The sequence below is a fragment of the Ursus arctos genome, unplaced genomic scaffold, assembly GCF_023065955.2.
Source record: "Ursus arctos isolate Adak ecotype North America unplaced genomic scaffold, UrsArc2.0 scaffold_6, whole genome shotgun sequence".
In the NCBI taxonomy this organism is placed as follows: Eukaryota; Metazoa; Chordata; class Mammalia; order Carnivora; family Ursidae; genus Ursus; species Ursus arctos.
In genome coordinates this window covers 28116251-28134771 of record NW_026623078.1, presented here as the reverse complement: position 1 = coordinate 28134771, position 18521 = coordinate 28116251, and the positions used below count along the sequence as shown (strand labels likewise).

General features: G+C 37.6%; 1 protein-coding gene and 2 long non-coding RNA genes across 15 annotated transcripts in view; 1 reads left to right on the top strand and 2 right to left on the bottom strand.

The window, feature by feature from the left end:
- The window catches only part of EYA1 (EYA transcriptional coactivator and phosphatase 1), a 343576-nt gene extending 327804 nt beyond the window's left edge, over window positions 1-15772 (top strand). For all 13 annotated transcript variants that reach the window (XM_057308055.1, XM_057308057.1, XM_057308054.1 and 10 more), the window contains one exon: window positions 13769-15772. In XM_057308055.1, coding sequence (XP_057164038.1) covers window positions 13769-13849 — 81 coding nt within the window. In that variant the 3' untranslated portion in view covers window positions 13850-15772. The remainder of the gene's footprint in view (window positions 1-13768) is intronic.
- Window positions 11046-12805, bottom strand: LOC130542940 (uncharacterized). Its single transcript, XR_008957866.1, has 2 exons — window positions 12381-12805; window positions 11046-11138 (listed from the first exon to the last, which is right to left on the bottom strand). It is a non-coding gene; the product is annotated as an uncharacterized LOC130542940 (long non-coding RNA).
- Window positions 15773-17480: 1708 nt separating the features above from the next.
- The window catches only part of LOC130542939 (uncharacterized), a 60499-nt gene continuing 59458 nt past the window's right edge, over window positions 17481-18521 (bottom strand). The window contains exon 3 of the long non-coding RNA XR_008957864.1: window positions 17481-17533. This is a non-coding gene — a long non-coding RNA (uncharacterized LOC130542939). The remainder of the gene's footprint in view (window positions 17534-18521) is intronic.

The following is an 18521-nucleotide window of genomic DNA, read 5'->3' as shown; positions in this document are numbered from 1 at the left end:
GGCCGAGTAATATTCCTTAAGATATATACCACATCTTCTTTATCCATTCATCTGTCAATGGACACTTAGGTTCCCTCCATATCCTGGCTATTTGAAATAATGCTGCAATAAACATAGGGATGCATATATCTTTTTGAATTAGTGTTTTTGTTTTCTTTGGGTAAATAGTAGTGGAATTACTGGATCATATGGTATTTTGTATTTTTAATTTTTTGAGGAACCTCCATACTGTTTTCCACAGTGTTAGCACTAAGTTTACATTCCCACCAAGAGTGCATGAGGGTTCCTTTTTCTCTACCTTCTCGCCAACACTTATTTCTTGTCTTTTTGATACTAGCCATTCTAATTGTTATAAGGTAATAGGTCATTGTGGTTTTCATTTGCATTTCCCTGATGATTAGGGGTGATGTACTGAGCATCTTTTGATGTGTCTAATTGTCATCTGTAGGTCTTCTTTGGAAAAATGTATGTTCAGGTCCTCTGCCCATTTTTTAATCAGGTTGTTTGTCTTTCTGGTGTTGGCTTATATAAGTTCTTTATATATTTTGGATATCAACCCCTTATCAGATATATTACTTGCAAATATCTTCCCCCATTTAGTTGGTTCCCTTTTCATTTTGTTGATGGTTCCCTTTGCTATGCAAAAAGCTTTTTATTTTGGTGTGGTCCCAAGAGTTTCTGCTTTTGTTTCCCTTACATGTCTAGCAAAATGTTGCTAAGGCCACGTCAGAGAGATTACTATCTATGTTTCCTTCTAGGACCATGATGGTTTCAGGTCTCACATTCAACTCATTCATCCATTTTGAGTTTATTTTTGTGTACCGTATAAGAAAGTGGTCTAGTTTTATTCTTTTACATGTAATGGTCTAATTTCCCCAGCACCGGTTATTGAAGGGACTGCCTTTTCCCTACTGTAAATTCTTGACTCCTTTGTTGTAGATTAATTGACCATATACATACGGGTTTATTTCTGGGCTATTTTGTTCCATTTATCTATGTGTTTGTTTTTGTGCCAGCACCATACTATTTTGATTACTACAGCTTTACAGTATACCTTGAAATCTAAGATTGCGATACCTCCAGCTTTGTTCTTCTTTCTCAAGATTGCTTTGGCTAGTCAGGATCTTTTGTGGTTTCATACAAAGTTTAGTACGATTTGTTCTAGTTCTGTGAAAAAATGCTATTGGTATTTCAATATTGATTGCACTGAATCTGTAGATTGCTTGGGGTGGTATGGGAATTTTAACAATATTAACTCTTTGAATCCATGAGCATGGAATATCTTTTCATTTGTGTCATCTTCAATTTCTTTCATCAGTGTTTTATAGTTTTCAGGTATAGTTCACTCATCTTCTTAAGTTTATTCCTAAGTATTTTATCCTTTTTTGGTACAATTATAAATGGAATTGTTTTCTTAATTTCTTTTTGCTACTTCATTATGAGTTCTAGTACTTTTTTGCATGGGTCTTTAAGATTTTCTGTGTATAGTATCATGTCATCTGCAAATAGTGACAGTTTACTTTTTCTTTACCAATTTTGATGGCTTTTATTTCGATCTCATTGCTTCAGCTAGGACTTCTATTTTATTCTATTTATCTTTTGTTTCTAATTAGTCTACATTGAATAAGAGTGATAAGAGTGGATATCTTGTCTTGTTCCTGATCTTAGAGGAAAAGCTCCCAGTCTTTCACCATGTAGTGTGATGTTTGCTGTGGGTTTATCATATATGGCCTCTGTTATATGGAGGTATATTCCTCTGAATCCACTTTGTTGAGTTTTTATCATGAATGGATGTTGAATTTCATCAAATGCTTTTTCTGCATCTGTTGAGATTGCAAATTGAGATAATTTATATCCTCGATTTTGTTAATGTGGTATATCACTTTGATTTCCAGAAACTGAAGCATCCTTGCATCCACAAACTAAATCATAATTGATCACGGTGAAAGATCCTTTTGATATATTGTTGAATGTGATCTGCTAATTTTTACTGAGGATTTTTGCATTTATGTTCATCAGGCATCTATATCCCTGTAGTTTTTTTTGTTTTTTGTTTGTTTGTTTTGTTTTGTTTTTAATTAGTGTCTTTGCCTGGTTTTGGTATCAGGGTAATGCTGGTCCTGTAGAATGTATTTGGAAGCTTTTCTTCCTCTCTATTGCTGGGAATACTTTCAGAAGAATAAGTATCAACTTTTCTATAAATGTTTGCTAGACTACTCACGTCAGCAGCGCATAAACTAAAATTGGAACAATATATGTTTAATAGAATTCATCTATAAATCCATCTGGTCCTGAACATTTATTTGTTGGAAATTTTTGATTGATTCAATTTCATTACTAGTAATTGGTCTGTTCAGTTTTTCTATTTCTTCCTGATTATTTTTAGATTATATGGCTCTTGGAATTTATCCATTTATTCTTCATTGTCCAATTTGTTGGCATATGATTTTTCATAGTAGTCTCTAATAATGCATTGTATTTATGGTGTAGGTTGTTAATTCTCTTCTTTCATTTCTGATTTTGTTTATGGGAGTCCTCTTTTGTTTCTTGATGAGTCTAACTAAAGGTTTGTCCATTCTGTTTAACTTTTCCAAGAACCAGCTCTTGATTTCACTGATCTTTTCTATTGTTGTTTTTTTAAAGTCTATTTTATTTATTTCCACTCTGAACTTTATTATTTCCTTCCATCCACACAATGAGCTTTGTACTTCTTCAAGTGTAAGGTTGGGTTATTTATTTGAGATTTTCTTTGTTTCTTGAGGTAGGCCTGAATCACTATAAATTTCCCTCTTAAAACTGCTTTCACAGTGTCCTAAAGATTTTGGACCTTTGTGTTTTTATTTTCACTTGTCTGTATGTATTTTTTTTCCTCTTTAATTTCTTTGTTGACCCATTAGCCTCCACATCATGTTTTTTCCATTTTTTTTAAAATTGATTTTCGTTTCATACCACTGTGGTCTGAAATGATACACTTTGTTTTTTTATTTTTTTTATTTTTTATTTTTATTTTTTTTAAAGATTTTATTTATTTTTTTGACAGAGATAGAGACAGCCAGCGAGAGAGGGAACACAAGCAGGAGGAGTGGGAGAGGAAGAAGCAGGCTCATAATGGAGGAGCCTGATGTGGGGCTCGATCCCATAACGCTGGGATCACGCCCTGAGCCGAAGGCAGACACTTAACCGCTGTGCCACCCAGGCGCCCCTGAAATGATACACTTTGATCTCCTTAATTTTTGAGACTTGTTTTGTGGCCCAGCTTGTGATCTATCCTGGAGAACATATCAAGTGTACTTGAAAAGAATATATATTCTTTGGTTTTTGGATGGAATATTCTGTATATATCTGTTAAGTCCATTGAGTCTAATGTATCATTAAGAACCACTGTTTCCTGGGGCGCCTGGGTGGCACAGCGGTTAAGCGTCTGCCTTCGGCTCAGGGCGTGATCCCGGCGTTATGGGATCGAGCCTCACATCAGGCTCCTCTGCTGGGAGCCTGCTTCTTCCTCTCCCACTCTCCCCGCTTGTGTTTCCTCTCTCTCTGGCTGTCTCTCTGTCTGTCAAATAAATAAATAAAATCTTTTAAAAAAAAAAAAAAAGAACCACTCTTTCCTTGTTGATTTTCTGTCTGGATGATCTATTCACTCATGTAAGGGGGGTGTTAAAGCCCTCTACTATTATTGTATTACTGTCATTTTTTCCCCTATGTATCTGTTAATAGTTGTGTTATGTGTTTAGGTGCTCCAATGTTGGATGCATAGATATTTACAATTATTGTATCCTTTTGTTGGATTGACCTCTTTATCACTATGTAATGCTCTTCTTTGTCTCTTGTTACAATCTTTGTTTTAAAGTCTTTTAAAGTCTATTTTTTCTGATATAAGCATTGCTACCCCAGCTTTTTAATTTATTTCCATTTGCATGGAATAGCTTTTCCCATCCCTTTACTTTCATCCCGTATGTGTCTTTAGGTCTGAAGCGAGTCTCTCGTAGACAGCATATAGATGGGTCTTGTTTTTTATCCATTTCTTCACCCTGTGTCTTTTGATTGGAGCATTTAGACCATTTAAAGTAGTTATTGATAGGTATGTACTTACTGACATTTTGTTCATTGATTTCTAGTTGTGCTTGTAATTTTTCTCTGTTTCTATGTTCTTCTTTTGCTCTCTCTCCTTGCGATTGATGGATTTTTTTAGTATTACATTTGGCTCTCTTTCTCTTTTTTCTTATGGATCTATTATTGGTTTTTGGTTACTGTGAGGTTTATATATAATATCCTAAGTATATAGAAGCTTATATTAAATTTATGTTCACTTAAAATTAAACTTAAAATTAAAGTTCTAAAAGAACTTCATTTTTACTTCCATGTTTTACTACATGTTGTCGTGGTTTACATGTTTTTATTTTGTGAGTCCCCTTAACTAATTATATAGGTATACTTGGTTTTATTACTTTTGTCTTTAACCTTCATATTAGCTTTATAAAGGATTCTTCTACCTTTACTGTATGTTTACTTGTGAAATTTTATTGTTTCATAATTTTCTTCTAATTATGGCCTTTTTGCTTCCACTTAAAGGTTCATTTTTTATAAGGCCAGTTTTGTGGTGATGAACTCCTTTAACTCTTGTTTGTCTGGAAAACTCTGTCTCTCCTTAAACTCTGAATGATAATCTAGCCTGGTATTCTTGGTTGTAGGGTTTTTTTCCTTTTAGCACTTTGACTATAACATGCCACTTTCTTCTAGCCTGCAAAGTTTCTGCTGAAAAATTAGCTGATAGCTTTATGGGGTTCCTCTTGTATGTAACTAATTGCTTCTCGCTGCTTTTAAAAATCTCTTTTTATCTTTAAACGTTGCCATTTTAAGTAGTATGTGTCATGATGTAGACCTCATTGGGTTCATTTGTGTGGAGTTCTCTGTGCCTCCTGAACCTGGATGTCTCTTTCCCCAGATTAGGAAAGTTTTCTGCCCCTTTCTCTCACTCTCTCTTCTCTTTCTGAGACCCCTATAATGCAAATGTTTGTTAACTTGATGTTGTCTAAGAGATCCTTTAGCCTATCCTCATTTTTTTACTCCTTTTTCCTATTCATCTTGAGTGCTTTCCATTCACCTGTCTTCCAGATCACTGACCTGTTCTTCTGCATCCTCTAATCTTCTGCCAATTCCTTCTAGTATATTTTTCATATCAGTTGTTATATTCTCCAACTTTGATTCTTTCTTATATTTTTGTTGTTGAAATTCTCACTGAGTTCATCCACTCTTGAGTCCAGTGAGCATCTTTATGACCATTACTTTGAACTCTTTATCAGGTAGATTGTTTATCTCCATTTCATTTAGTTTGTGTTCTGAGGTTTTAGCTTGTTCTTTATTTTGGAGAATAATCCTCTGTCTCCTCACTTTGCTTGACTTTCTGAATTAAACACAACAGTGATTTCTCCTAAACTTGAAGGAGTGGTTCTGTGTATGGTCCTCCTCTGTGTAGACTGTGTTTGTCTGGTGACTTTAGCTGGCCTGGTGGAGTAATGGCTGGCATCGGCTTGGGGTCCCAGGTTACTCAGTGCTGGGGCTGCCCTGGTGCTCTTTGTGCAGAAAGCACCATGGCAAGATGGTTGAAGTGGGTGTAAGCCAGTGTATCTCAGAGTGTTTTGTGTAGAAGTGCCCTGGCAGGGTGGCTGGGGCCAAGACAGGCATGTGCCATGGCTTCTCAGGGTAATGTGTATTAGGGTGCCCTGGAAAGACATCTGCAACCAAAGTGGTATGGGCCTGGAGTGTTTTCGTGTGCTTTATGTTTGTGTCACCTTGGCAAGATGACTGGAGCTATAGTGAGCATGGGTATACTGCCATGGGGTCACCTTGGTGGGACAGCTGGAGCTCCAGTGGGCGATGGGCTCACTGAGGGGGTGCTTCAGCTCTAGTGCCCAGACCCTGCTTCTGTCCATGCTATCAAGGTAGAAGGGGAACATAAACCATGGCACTTGCCAGCCCGTCCACTGCAGAGAGATTTTTAGCAACTCTGTCATTGTTTGGTGGAGTTCTAGGGCTGGGTCCTTTATATCCTAGCTGCCCTTTAACCTGCAAGCTTTTGTGCTCTGGCACAGACAAATGTGTTCAGGGTTTCTTGGTACTGTCCCTCCCTGCTGCAATTTACGGCATTGGAGATGGGGGTTCATGTCTCTGTTTCTCTTGCTGTTTTCTGTGTGGTCTGTCTTTGGTTGTGCAGAAGCTGTGCAGTCAGCTCTCAGTTCTTCAGAAGATATTACTAAATAAATGCCTATTGGTGTGTTCATGGAGGAGGTGGGCTCAGCGTCTTCCTACATTGCCTATGTACTAAACAAACTCAAAAAAATGTCCATTTTAAATGTGAACTCCAAAATTTGCTGAAATCCAAGATGAAGTAGAGAACCTAATGAATAATACTCAGTTCTAAGCTTATTGAGAACAATGAGAGCTGCTTTTGTTAAAAAATTTTTAATTTTTTTGCTTCTAGATTTTGAGACGTGGGGATTACTAACACCAAGTACAGTGAATTTCATTATTCTAAAGCCATTTCATTAGTGCTTAATGAGAACATTATATATGCTGGGTCTTGAATTGGATTTCATCTTTCTTCTTAAAGAATTCACTTCTGTCTAGAGTAGGAGCAGATATGCAAATAAGGAAAGAGTGATGCTGTGCAATAAATTTCATGATAATTTTTAGAAAAATCTATCTTCCAAAATCTTTTTACTTATAATTTGGAAAGTATTTGTACCTCCATATGCAAAACTATGTTCTTTATTTTTTCCATACAAATGGTAACTATATACTTTTTTTTGTACCTGCCTTTTTTTTTTTTAAATAATATATTCTGGCAGCCATTCCATATCAGTACATGGAGTTCTCTATGTCTGATCCTTTTAAATGGCGGCACTGGCATTCCATTACTTGGCTGTGCTGTACTTCAATGAGTCCCTTGGGGCTGAAAATTTAGGTGGTTTCCCATATTTACTCTTACAAACAGTTCTGTAGTGAATGGTCTCTATGTGATTCATGCATGAGCAAGTGTATCTGTGGGATAAATTCCTAGAAGTACAATACCTGAGCCAAAGGTTGTGTCCTTTTGTGGTTTTAAACATTTTATTAATACATTCTTTAGTAAAATTCAGTTTACATGTGAGTGTCCATGCACCCAGCTTTTTATGTTAGTGATTTTAGGTATAACTAGAAGGGATAAATGCAAAATGCTAGATGAGGAGGAAGGGTAGCATAAAGGGATTTGGAAAGTTGCACATGTGGACTAGAGGGGCAGGAAGGATGTGTCATTTTCCCACTAGGGAATATTTTGGTTCTAATTACCCAAAAATGTGTGCTACTTTCTAAGACTTTGGCTTTAGTATCCATTTCTCTCAATATATGCCTAATCTCAATAAACTAATAAGTTTCAGCTATCATTTCTGTTAATATTTGTGGTTGGTTCTGTTGAGAGTCCCACCCGATGGAGTATCTCTGTTTAGGCATCTTACATCATCCCATCTGAATATCAGCTAATAAATGAACTCAGTTCACCCCCTTAAATTTGCTTTGCTGTTCTCCTCCCCCAAAGCATTACCAAGACAGATGAATTGTTTCTTCATGTGGCTCCCATCCATTGTTCACACTCCATTTCCACTGTCCTTTGGCATAATTTCTCTGCTACTGGCCAGCCAGTAGCCACACCTCCAACCCATCCTTCCTAGTTAGATATTCCAAGTGCTGGAGAAATCTCCTTCCTTATTAGTTTTTATTATGGCCATACCATTCCATCCCTGTCACCTCCATACTGAATGCTCTGTTCATTCCACCTATCAGCCTTGTTATATGCCATCTTCTGACTGGGAGTCCCAGCTCTTTCCCATCTACCTAACCAGCTTTGCCCATTCTTCAAATTCAATGCAGGCCCAACTTACCCTCTCCAGCTTACAACCGAGCTCTCCTCTCTCTGAATGTATTCATTTATTTTTTAAAGTTATAATTGGTAGACATCACTATAAAGTTTGAGAAGGTATACAGCATAATGATTTGAGTTACATACATTATGAAGTGATTGCCACAATAAGTTTAGTTAACATCTATCATCATAGCTACAAAAAAAGTGGTTTTTTTAAAATGTTTTTTCTTATGCTGAGAACTCTTAGGATCTACTCCTAAATCTCAAATATACTATAAAAAAGTGTTATTTCTCTTACCACCAGAACTTTATATCTTTCAATCACCTTCATCCAAGTCCCCTACCTTCTGTGTCTTGTAACCACAAATCTGATCATTTTTCGTAGGAGTTTGGGGTTTGGGTTTTGTTTTGGATTTTTTTTTTAGATTCTATATATAAGTGAGATCATACACTATTTTTCTCTGTCTTATTTTACTTGGTATAAGGTCCACCCATGTTGTTACAAATGCTAAGGTTTTCTTTTTTGTGGTTGAATAATATTCCATTGTATATGTATGCCACAACTCTTTTACCCATTCATTCATCACTGGACACTTAGGTTGTCTCCATGTCTTGGCTATTATGAATAATGCTATAATGAACATAAGGGTACAGATATCTCTTCAACAATGTTTTTGTTTCCTTTGGATATATACCCAGAAGTGGAATTGCTGGAACATGTGGTAGTTCTGTGCTTTTTATTTTTTACATTCTCACTAGCACTATGCAAGGGTTCCCTTTACTCCACAGCCTCACCAGGTTGTTACCTCTTGTCCTCTTGATAATGGCTATTCTCACAATGTGAGGTGAGTTCTCATGTGGTTTTGGCTTACAATTCCCAGATGAGTGAGGTTGAGCATCTTTTCATGTACCTTTTGGCTGTCAGTATGTCTTCTTCGGAGAAATGTCTACTTAGGTTCCCTGGCCATTTTTAATTAGATTATTTGTTTTACTACTGATTTGTATGAGTTTATTTTTACAAATATTTTTTCCCATTCTTTAGATTGTCTTTCCATTTTGTTGACCATTTCTTTTGCTATGCAGAAGTATAGTTCAATGCAATCCATTTGGGTTTTTTTGCTTGTGCTTTAGGTGTCATATCCAAAAAAATCATTGCCAAGATCCATGTCAAGAAGCTTTTTTCCTAATGTTTTCTTCTAGGAGTTTTCTACTTCTGGTCTTACATTTAATTTTGTGAGTGGTATAAGATAGAGGTCTAGTTTCATTCATTTATATGTTTGCAGCTAATTTTCTCAGGACCATTTATTGAAGAGAATCCCTTTTCTCCACTGAGCATTCTTGGCTCCATTGTCAAATATTATGTGACCATATATATGTGGTTCATTACTGGGTGGTTGATTCTGTTTCATTGATCTCTGTGTCTGTTTTTATGCCAGTACTATGCTGCTTTTCTTACCATAGCTTTATAATATACCTTGAAATCAGGAAATGTGATATTTCCTACTCACTTTCTCAGGATTGCATTGGCCATTTGGGGTTATTTACAGTTCCATATAAATTTTATGTTTGTTTTTTCTACTTCTCTAAAAAATGCCATTGAAATCTTGATAGGGATTGCACTGAATGGATGGGTGACTTTGGGCAGCATGGACATTTAAGCAATATTAATTTTTTTGATCCATGAACATGAGATACCTTTCCATTTGGGTATGTACTGAGTTTCTTTCATTAATGTCTTATGCTTTTTAGTGTAGCTACTTTCCTTGGTTAAATTAATTCCTAACTATTTTATTTTTGCAGGTCATTTGGCATTAGTGCATAGAAATATTACTGATTTTTGTATGTTAATTTTGTATCCTTCAACTTTACTGAATTTGTTGGTTAGATCTAACACTTCTTTGGTGTGGAATCGTTAGGATTTTCTATATGTCAGCCGCAAATAGCTTTTCCTCCTTTTCAATTCTAATGCCTCTTTTTTCTTGCCTGCTGATTCTTGTCAATGGGGCATAGGTCATGCAGATTATTTTATACATCTGCAGTAGCTACAATATTCAAGTCATAAATTGTATTAAACCTAGAAGCAACCTTGAGTCATTTCCCCTAAACCTTCATTTTACAGATAGTTTTCCTGGGCCCCAGTTTTGTCATAATTCAAAATCATATCACTAATGTCGGAGTTGAGAATTATACCCCAGTTCTCATCGTGGCACCTGCTTTTCTTTTGCCAACCTACCTCTCTGACGTCATATAAGAAATATTAGTACTGATGTGGAAATGTTTGTCTTTGCACCACTTGTGCTGGGAAGCTCTTGTGCAGTCATAAAATCTTTATGTGCGAATTAGGGAAAATATTTTGCAATATTAGTTCCAGGTATTTGTGAACATGAGTTTGAGTTTCCTATCTGCTCCCCTAGATTCAGTTTCTTATAAAGTAGAAGCTCAGTTTCTTATAAAGTAGAAGCCCACTTATTTTTGTGAGAATGGAACTGCCGATTATAACAGATCATTACCCTTCATGTTATGAAATACTGCTGAGGCTAGAGTTGCTATCCTTGTGTGGGAGTGCTCACAGAGACTAGCTCTTCCCTTTCATATATGCCAGTTATCGTTGTAGAACCTTTTGCACTTTTGCTCAAATGAATGACCCCATCATCACTGGATTGTAATGAGTTGTGTCTATAATCTACCACGGGCATATTTCATCATTTGTTTCAGGGTACTACTTGATCATGAGCTTCTTAATATTCTGTAGGAAGATAGAATGTATTTCATTAGCAGTAAACAAACCAGTCCAGGGCTCTTTGTGAATAACCTTGCGTTCCCATAACTTGTTTAAAACAGTTTATATTAGACGTGCTCTAAGTTGGAATCAGCTCCTACACCTGTAGAGATAAGATACATAACCATTGTATGACTTTGTTGACTATGGAATTAAATGCCTAATTTTTATCTTAAGCGTGTACCAAGGAATTAGCTGGATTTTTTCAGTTCCCTTTCCCATTTCCCTGCCACTCCTTGCATTCCACAATACATACTGCTGAGTGCACCAGTATGTGTTTTGTTGTCTGTGGGAAACAGATCTAACTTCAGATAATCAACATGCAAAAAAATTTGGCCGAACTTACTTCGGGAAAAGAAAGCATCCACTTCAAGTACTTTTATTTGTATTTATGAAGGTAGTTGTCCTGAAAGCTTCTGGATAGCTATCTGAAGAGCCTTCAGCATTCTCTGCTCCATCCTGAAATAACAGAGCAATAGAACTACTCTACAGCTCCCTTTATTCAGTTGTTCCTGAGAAGCAACTTTGGGGAGGGGCCACAAATCTGACAAATTAGAAAAATACACAAGTTAGTTAATTAGAAATAAAAGGATATTAAAATAGATGTTAGTGGATGGTTAAATATTCAAGAATGCTGTATAGAGTTGAATACTTGAAAACTTAAAATAGTGAACGATTTTTCTTAAAAATGATGTGTCAAAATGGTCTTGAAATTTAGTAAAATGAGCACGATGCTAAATGGTACATACTATCTACACACAATTTCAAATATGAGTGTGCACATATAAAAGATACAGAAAAACAAACATTTAAGGAGGTTATCTGGATACTAGGATTAGAAATGATTTGCATTTCTCTATAAAACTGAAGTTCTACATTATACAAATATTTTACAGTACACATGGATTTTTTATTCTAATAACAGAAAAAGAAGGAAAGCTGTGTTATAACTGCAAGCATTTTTCAGTGTCCCTCACTCAACAGAACACGGAAGGGAGTGTGTGTGTGTTTTAAGCTGTATACTCTGGTTCTGATAATTTATGCTGCTGGATTAAAAGGCCGTTGAGAGGGGCGCCTGGGTGGCACAGCGGTTGAGCGTCTGCCTTGTGCTCAGGGCGTGATCCCGGCGTTGTGGGATCGATCCCCACATCAGGCTCCTCCGCTATGAGCCTGCTTCTTCCTCTCCCACTCCCCCTGCTTGTGTTCCCTCTCTTGCTGTCTGTCTCTATCTCTGTCGAATAAATCTTTAAAAAAAAAAAAAAAGGCCATTGAGAACAGTTAGGAGGCATTAAAGCATCTGGGCTTAAGATTCAGACCCGACCTGGTGTGAATCGTGTGATCACTCCTTACCAGCTATTATTAAACCTTCCTGCTCCTCCTCTAAGACTCAGTTTTTTCATCAGTGAAACCATGATGGTAGTACCTGTCTCTGGGGTTATAGAGAGGCTTGAATCTGAGAATCTATGTAAAGTATTTAGGACAGTGACAAAATACTCCATAAATTACAGCTATCATTATTATTGACCTCCTTGCAAGCCCTGCTCCATGTGGTTCCTGCGGGCAATGTCTTTCTCTCATTTACAGCCAGGATCCCAACAGTGGAATTCTCCGTCATTCTCTGCCCCCTAACACACACAGCCATGAAATGCTCTTTTGACTGGTCATCCTTTCTCATGTAGCTTAACTATGACCTCCTCTTACCAGGAATTTCCCCAGTTTTCCAGGTAAAGGGAACTGGCCTCCTCATGGTCCTTTCCTAACACACAGGCGAAAGCTCATGATTGCTGTACATGGCTACTTCTCTCCGACAGACTGTGAGACGGTGGATCAAGGCCATCTTCAACACAAGGTTTTTGCATCTGCAGATGCAAAAAAAAAAAAGGAGTGAATGAATGCAAAGCAGTACAGTCTGTTTTTCTCGTCAAAAGCTGACAAGTAGATCATCCTAAAACTTTGAAAGGAGCTCTTCTACTCCTCCATGCTGGACTATTGTTATTGAAAGATAGGGAGTCCAGAAAGGTCTACATTTGGTATTGGACTGTGGCATATGCTTTTAGCAGATTACTTGAGACAAAGGCATTGTTAATAACTAACTTCATAGTTTGCGCTCTCAGAACAGGACAGCTGTGCGATCTACATCAAAACAGTTACTTGCTTCCACTTTTATGTACAGATAAGCCCCCCCCCCAACCCTTACATCATGCTGTTTGCTTCCATGACGAATTCTCCTGTTAGTCTGATCGTAATTCCTTAGCACTAGAATTGCAAATTATACTCAGGCCTTCACACTACTTTTGTTGTTGTTTTAAAAAGCTGTTTTTCTACGGGCTACGTAGAATGTTTTCTCCTGAAAAATGAGGAAAAAGATTTAGCTGATGTGTCAGTACTTACTAGAGAGCTTTTGAGCAGTAACAGTTTATAATCATGTTTTTATCCTTTGTGGATGAGGTAATCTCTCTTCCTGTTGTTCTTATCTCTGGCTAATTCAGGTGTTTTACAAAGATTCTCATTTAAACTAGATTTTTAGATTGATTTTTTTTTAAACTACAAAAAAAAAATGTTAGATCGTCATTTAAATTTTTCCCATATGGTAAAGCCATTTTAAGGTCAATGTGAAGAATGCCTAATGGAAGTAAATGAAAAAAAGCTGCTTCTTACATGAGTAAAATTAAGTTTTGAAAAATGTAAAATAAAGAAACTGCTTACACTTTTAGCATTAAAAATCCACTGGATACATATTTTGAAAGGCAACTTTTTTTTTTTTTTACAAAGTTTCATTCATAGCTCTTTTGTTTTATGTAAAGTTTGGAATTGGCATTCAAGTCACAGTACAGATCGACTTCAGAAATATCCATCACTTTCTTAAAAGGAACAGACTCCAGATTATATTTTAAAATGTAGTCCACTAGTCTTAAGGGAGGATTAAGTTTGAATTTTTGTTTTAAACAGATGTCATGTTAAGATCTTCACTGGCAGTTCTCACAATACTGAAACAAGGGGATGAGCGTTGTAGCGAATTTCAAAAGCAGGTTTAAGGCTTCGTGCTGGGAGCATAGGCTGTCCTCACTGTGTGTCTGCCCCTTTCACAGCACGCCATGCCCTTCTGGAGGGTCTCCAGTCACTCGGACCTCATGGCCCTACATCATGCCTTGGAGCTGGAGTACCTGTAACAGTCACCTAGCACTTTGAAAGCGCACAACTGCCCTGCGACCAGGAACCAACCCAGCAGGCCTGAGGCTCGTGTCAGCGCTGGAGCACCCAACGTCACGATTTCAACGTGTTGACGCACAGCTGCTGTCGGTCTTCACCTCTGCCCTTGTGGTAAATGAAGGACCACACCTATCTCTTCAGAACAGCTGTTGACTCTAGTACTGTGAATCCAATGAAAATAAGCCATGAGAATATTCTAGTACAGTGTGATGTGTCTTTGCCACATTAACTACATGGTTCAAACCTGTGAAGAAAGGACCTGCAGACGCTTACATTGTCAGCATCTTCAATGTGACATAAACAGCTTCTCCAGTACAGCAAACTTGATTGCACAACAAAGACTGAAATGTGTTTCCCAAATACCAGTGAGGGGATTTTCTTGTAAAGAAAGTTTACTTTTTTGGTGTCTCATACCCAGGGTAATCTGTACATCTCTACTTATTTATGAACAGACTTTTTAAAAACAGCTTTAATTGAGGTATGATTCCAGCACCATACAATTCACTCAACCAGACTTTTTTGACATCAAATAATTGAAGAGACAATAGCATCATAATAAGCGATTAAAGGCCTTTGCCTCACGACACAGCAAGTACTTTGAATCTTAGCACATTGCAAAGTAGTTTAAAGTATGTCTAATTTAAACGTGTAATATGTACATCACTGAGACAATCGTGTACAGAGAGAATTTTTGGTGTAAATTTGTAATAATGGATGATTCTTTTACATATTGTTTAGAAAATGATATTGAAAGGTGGCAATGCCTTGATAGGGAAGTGTGAGGCCATGTGTGCACAAAGTCAGGTGCAGTGCCTTATCGAAGTACTGGGTATAAATATGTAGATAATGGAGCTGTTTTTGTTTTGTTTCTTTTAGCTAATGTTGTAAAGACCAAAAGCATGGATGTTAATAGGATTTTGTTTTCCAAATTACTTTTCCCATCAGTTTTTTTTTTTTTTAATGCTGTTAGGAGGACCTTGGTAAAACAAACAGTAGAGTCTTAAATAATCTGAAAAAAACACAAAAAGTCCTCTTACAACCTTTTTCATTTTCATTTTCGACACTAATGTATTATATGTAACTACTTGAAAAAAAATGATTATGCATCTTCCCACAGAATGTAGATGATTGATATATTTTATTAATAAAATGGTTCATGAATTGGAGACTAGCAAAGTTTTTTCATGTGCTCAGATTATAGGGTCTGCATTTTCTTGCTTAGATAAAGGAGGACATTACCACATCTCTGGAAATCAGCAAAACTTCTTTTTGAGTGATTCATTGTTCCTTCTGTTTTCCTCCACACTTCCCTAAACCCCAACCTCCCTGGAAAGTTCATTGCGGGCAGTGGACATGGCCCAATCATCACCACCAAGGTTATTCTTCACCTGCATGATGTATAAAGCATAAATCCGGGGAAAAAAAATTGTCACCTTTGTTATGCCATAAGACAGTTTCTCCAGAAGTGATGAGTTTGGGCACTAGTTTTCATCTAAAATCTTCCATCGTTATGGAATTACTTTTGGATGACTTTTCCTTAATATTGGGAAAAAAGCAAAACAAAACACCAGCCTTCACCCAAAGTAGCTAAAGAGCTACTCTTACCTTTTCCTGAAGTTTCATGTTGCTGCTAGAATTAGTTGTGAATTTTCCAAATTGTTTAATAACGGAATTTGGGTTTTTTTTTTCCTTGCTTTCTGAAGCAAACAGAAGTTGACAATTTTTTAGCCTTTTCATTATGTTTTTGTACTCTGCAGATTGGAAAGACAAAGTTTATCTTGGCTTTACTGTATAAAGGTGTGTTGTGTCCACAATTGTGTACAGAATTTTTCTTCATTAATTTTGTGTTTAAATTAATAAAATTGATTTGTGAAGTACTGTAAGCTCCTTGAATACATTTTCTTATCTCTCATTTACGAGAAATAGGATCTTGGTTGCATTAGCATGCTTCTGGTCCAACAAAAGGAAGTGGTATGAAGTAACTGTAGTAATAATGGCTTTATCAGTCTTCTAGAAGGGTAACAGCTGTTTCTTTGATCACTGTAAGAACAGATGAATAGAAGAGCTCTACACTTCCTCTAAAACTATATAAACTGGACCCTCACTCAAATTTAGTATAGAACAGAATTCCGCATCAAGAATCTTGGATGGCAGAGCATCGATTTAACCACTTAAATACCTTAGGGACAGCAATATAAAGCAGTTTTACCTATAAAGAAAGAATACCCAAAACCTTTACCTCTAAAATTTGGCCAGATTCATCATTGACAGGGAGCTATAAAACAGTACAACTTGCTTTCTCCTGGGATTTAATCTTAGAAACAAAACATTCATACATACAAACACATGAAAAATCAAGCATGCAGTTGTATGACTCATTTATCAGGCCCATGATGTTCATTTTTCACAAGTACACACCCAGGCAAGTGGCTGGAGTAATGAAGTGTGTGAGCATGCTCGGACACACTGAGAATAAAAAAAGTTTGGAGAAAGTCTTCAAAGAGAGGCAAGAATGCGGAGGGGAAGGATTTTTAGGTCTCAGGTAAAGAAAATAAGAAAAATGGGCAAAACGGAGGATATATCCTCAAAAGATAATTTTTTAAAGCAACACTTCTAACATGATGCTACTGACCAATATACGTAAAGGGTTTCCCTTTAACCATTGATTAGAGCCCCAATTTTTCTACTTGGAATTCTAAAGTTTCCAAATATAGCACCTACTTTCTTCCCAACATAATCTCTCATTACTGCTATGAACAAACCTTCAGTACACATTAATGGACCAAAAAGCCTGTAAGCATCCCTGCCTCATCTTTGTTCAGAGCATTCCCATTTCCATCAATGACTTCCTCCACCCTCAATGCACCCAAAGGCTTTAGTGCCTTCTTTGGAGCCTTCTTTCCCTTTCTTGGCGCACAGTGTTAGCGCCCTCTCCTGAACTTCTCCCACTCAATGTCTATAGTCTCATTGGAGTTCATATTCTTCCCTTCCATAAAGATTCTCTGGGCCCCCACTATGGAGGGCATTGCCCTAGGTGCTAATGAAGCAGGTCTCTGCTCCTGAGGATGGAGTTTAAGACTGGAGTAGGTAGGAATAGACAAGACAAGGAAGGAAGGAAGGAAGGAAGGAAGGAAGGAAGGAAGGAAGGAAGGAAGGAAGATACATTCAGTCAAAAATACTCTTGATTAAGATGGAATATAAGTGGCAGGGCATAAGCTTCCTTGGAAAGGATGGACACAACCATCATATATGAACTGAGACCAACTGCTAAGAAATAGGCAGCATGTGAAGATCGGGGACAGAGCATACAGGCAAAGGTCCTCAGAGAAGAATGCTTCTATTTGTGTTCTAGGAGTAAAAATCATGCCCATGGGTCCAAGAAGAGATGACTTTGGAAAGGAAAGGAGACCTTGAAGCCTTGAAGTCATGGTAAGGGATTTGGATGTTATTCTAAATGGAATGGGAGACCATTGAGGGTTTTTCGCAGGAGTGTGGCCAAATCTGACACACTCTGACATGATCACTCTGGCTTCTGGGTGGAGAATAGGATGTCAAAGAACAAGAAAAGAAGAGAGAAAACAAGTTACTTACCTGATAGGTCCTTGACTGCCCAGACCATTTATCAGGACACCACATTATTCTGGCTTAGTCAAAAAAAAAAGAAAAAAAGAAAAAAGGTGAAAATGACAGTCCTGTCCCTGACCTCAAGCATTCAGATGGTAATTTTAAAAAGAATCAATTACAATTATAAAACAGGCTCCAATGAGCAGCAGGGATGGATGTGACGTGGGACTGGCATAGGCAGCCTAGGCTGGCAGCGGATGCTTCCCTGCAGAACTGACCTCTAAACCAAGACCTGAAGGCCAGAGTTGATCTGAGCAGAGGGGACAGAAGGAGGGAATATGAGAGAGGCCTTGAGAGGACGGAATGTGGCAAGGGAAGGAGAAAAGAAAAGGAAAGCCGTGGGAAAACTATGGGACTGATCGCTGCTGAGTGAGGGTGGAAGCGGCCAGAAGAGGGAGAGGCACAGGCTTTACCTGTCCTTCATCTCAGAGTAGACTTCACGGTTAGTGCCTTTACTGTACATGAGTTTGACTCTTCCCCTACCTTCATGGAAGAAAGAAAAGGAAGGGGACAGGAACAGAAATTTTATATGGTTTCACTCATTTATGTAACATAAGGAATCGCAGGGAGATGGGTAGGAGAAGGCAGGGAAGAATGAAGGGGGGTAATCAGAAGGGGGAATAAACCACGAGAGACTATGGACTCTGGGAAACAAACTGAGGGCTTCAGAGGGGAGGGGGGTGGGGGAATGGGATAGGCCGGTGATGGGTAGTAAGGAGGGCACGTATTGCATGGTGCACTGGGTGTTATACACAAATAATGAATCATGGAAATTTATATCAAAAACTAAGGATGTACTGTATGGTGACTAACATAGCATAATAATAAAAAAAATTTCGCTCAGGTTCCTGCGATAACACACACAGCCTGCAACCCTTCACTGTGGCAGTGAGTCTACAGGAGACTTAAAATGTTAGGTCTAAGTATTGTTTAGCTGAGCCCCTTTTAATTTACAGATTACAAAACTTGGGTTAAATGCTTTGCTAGGGGTCACAGTCAAATAAGGCA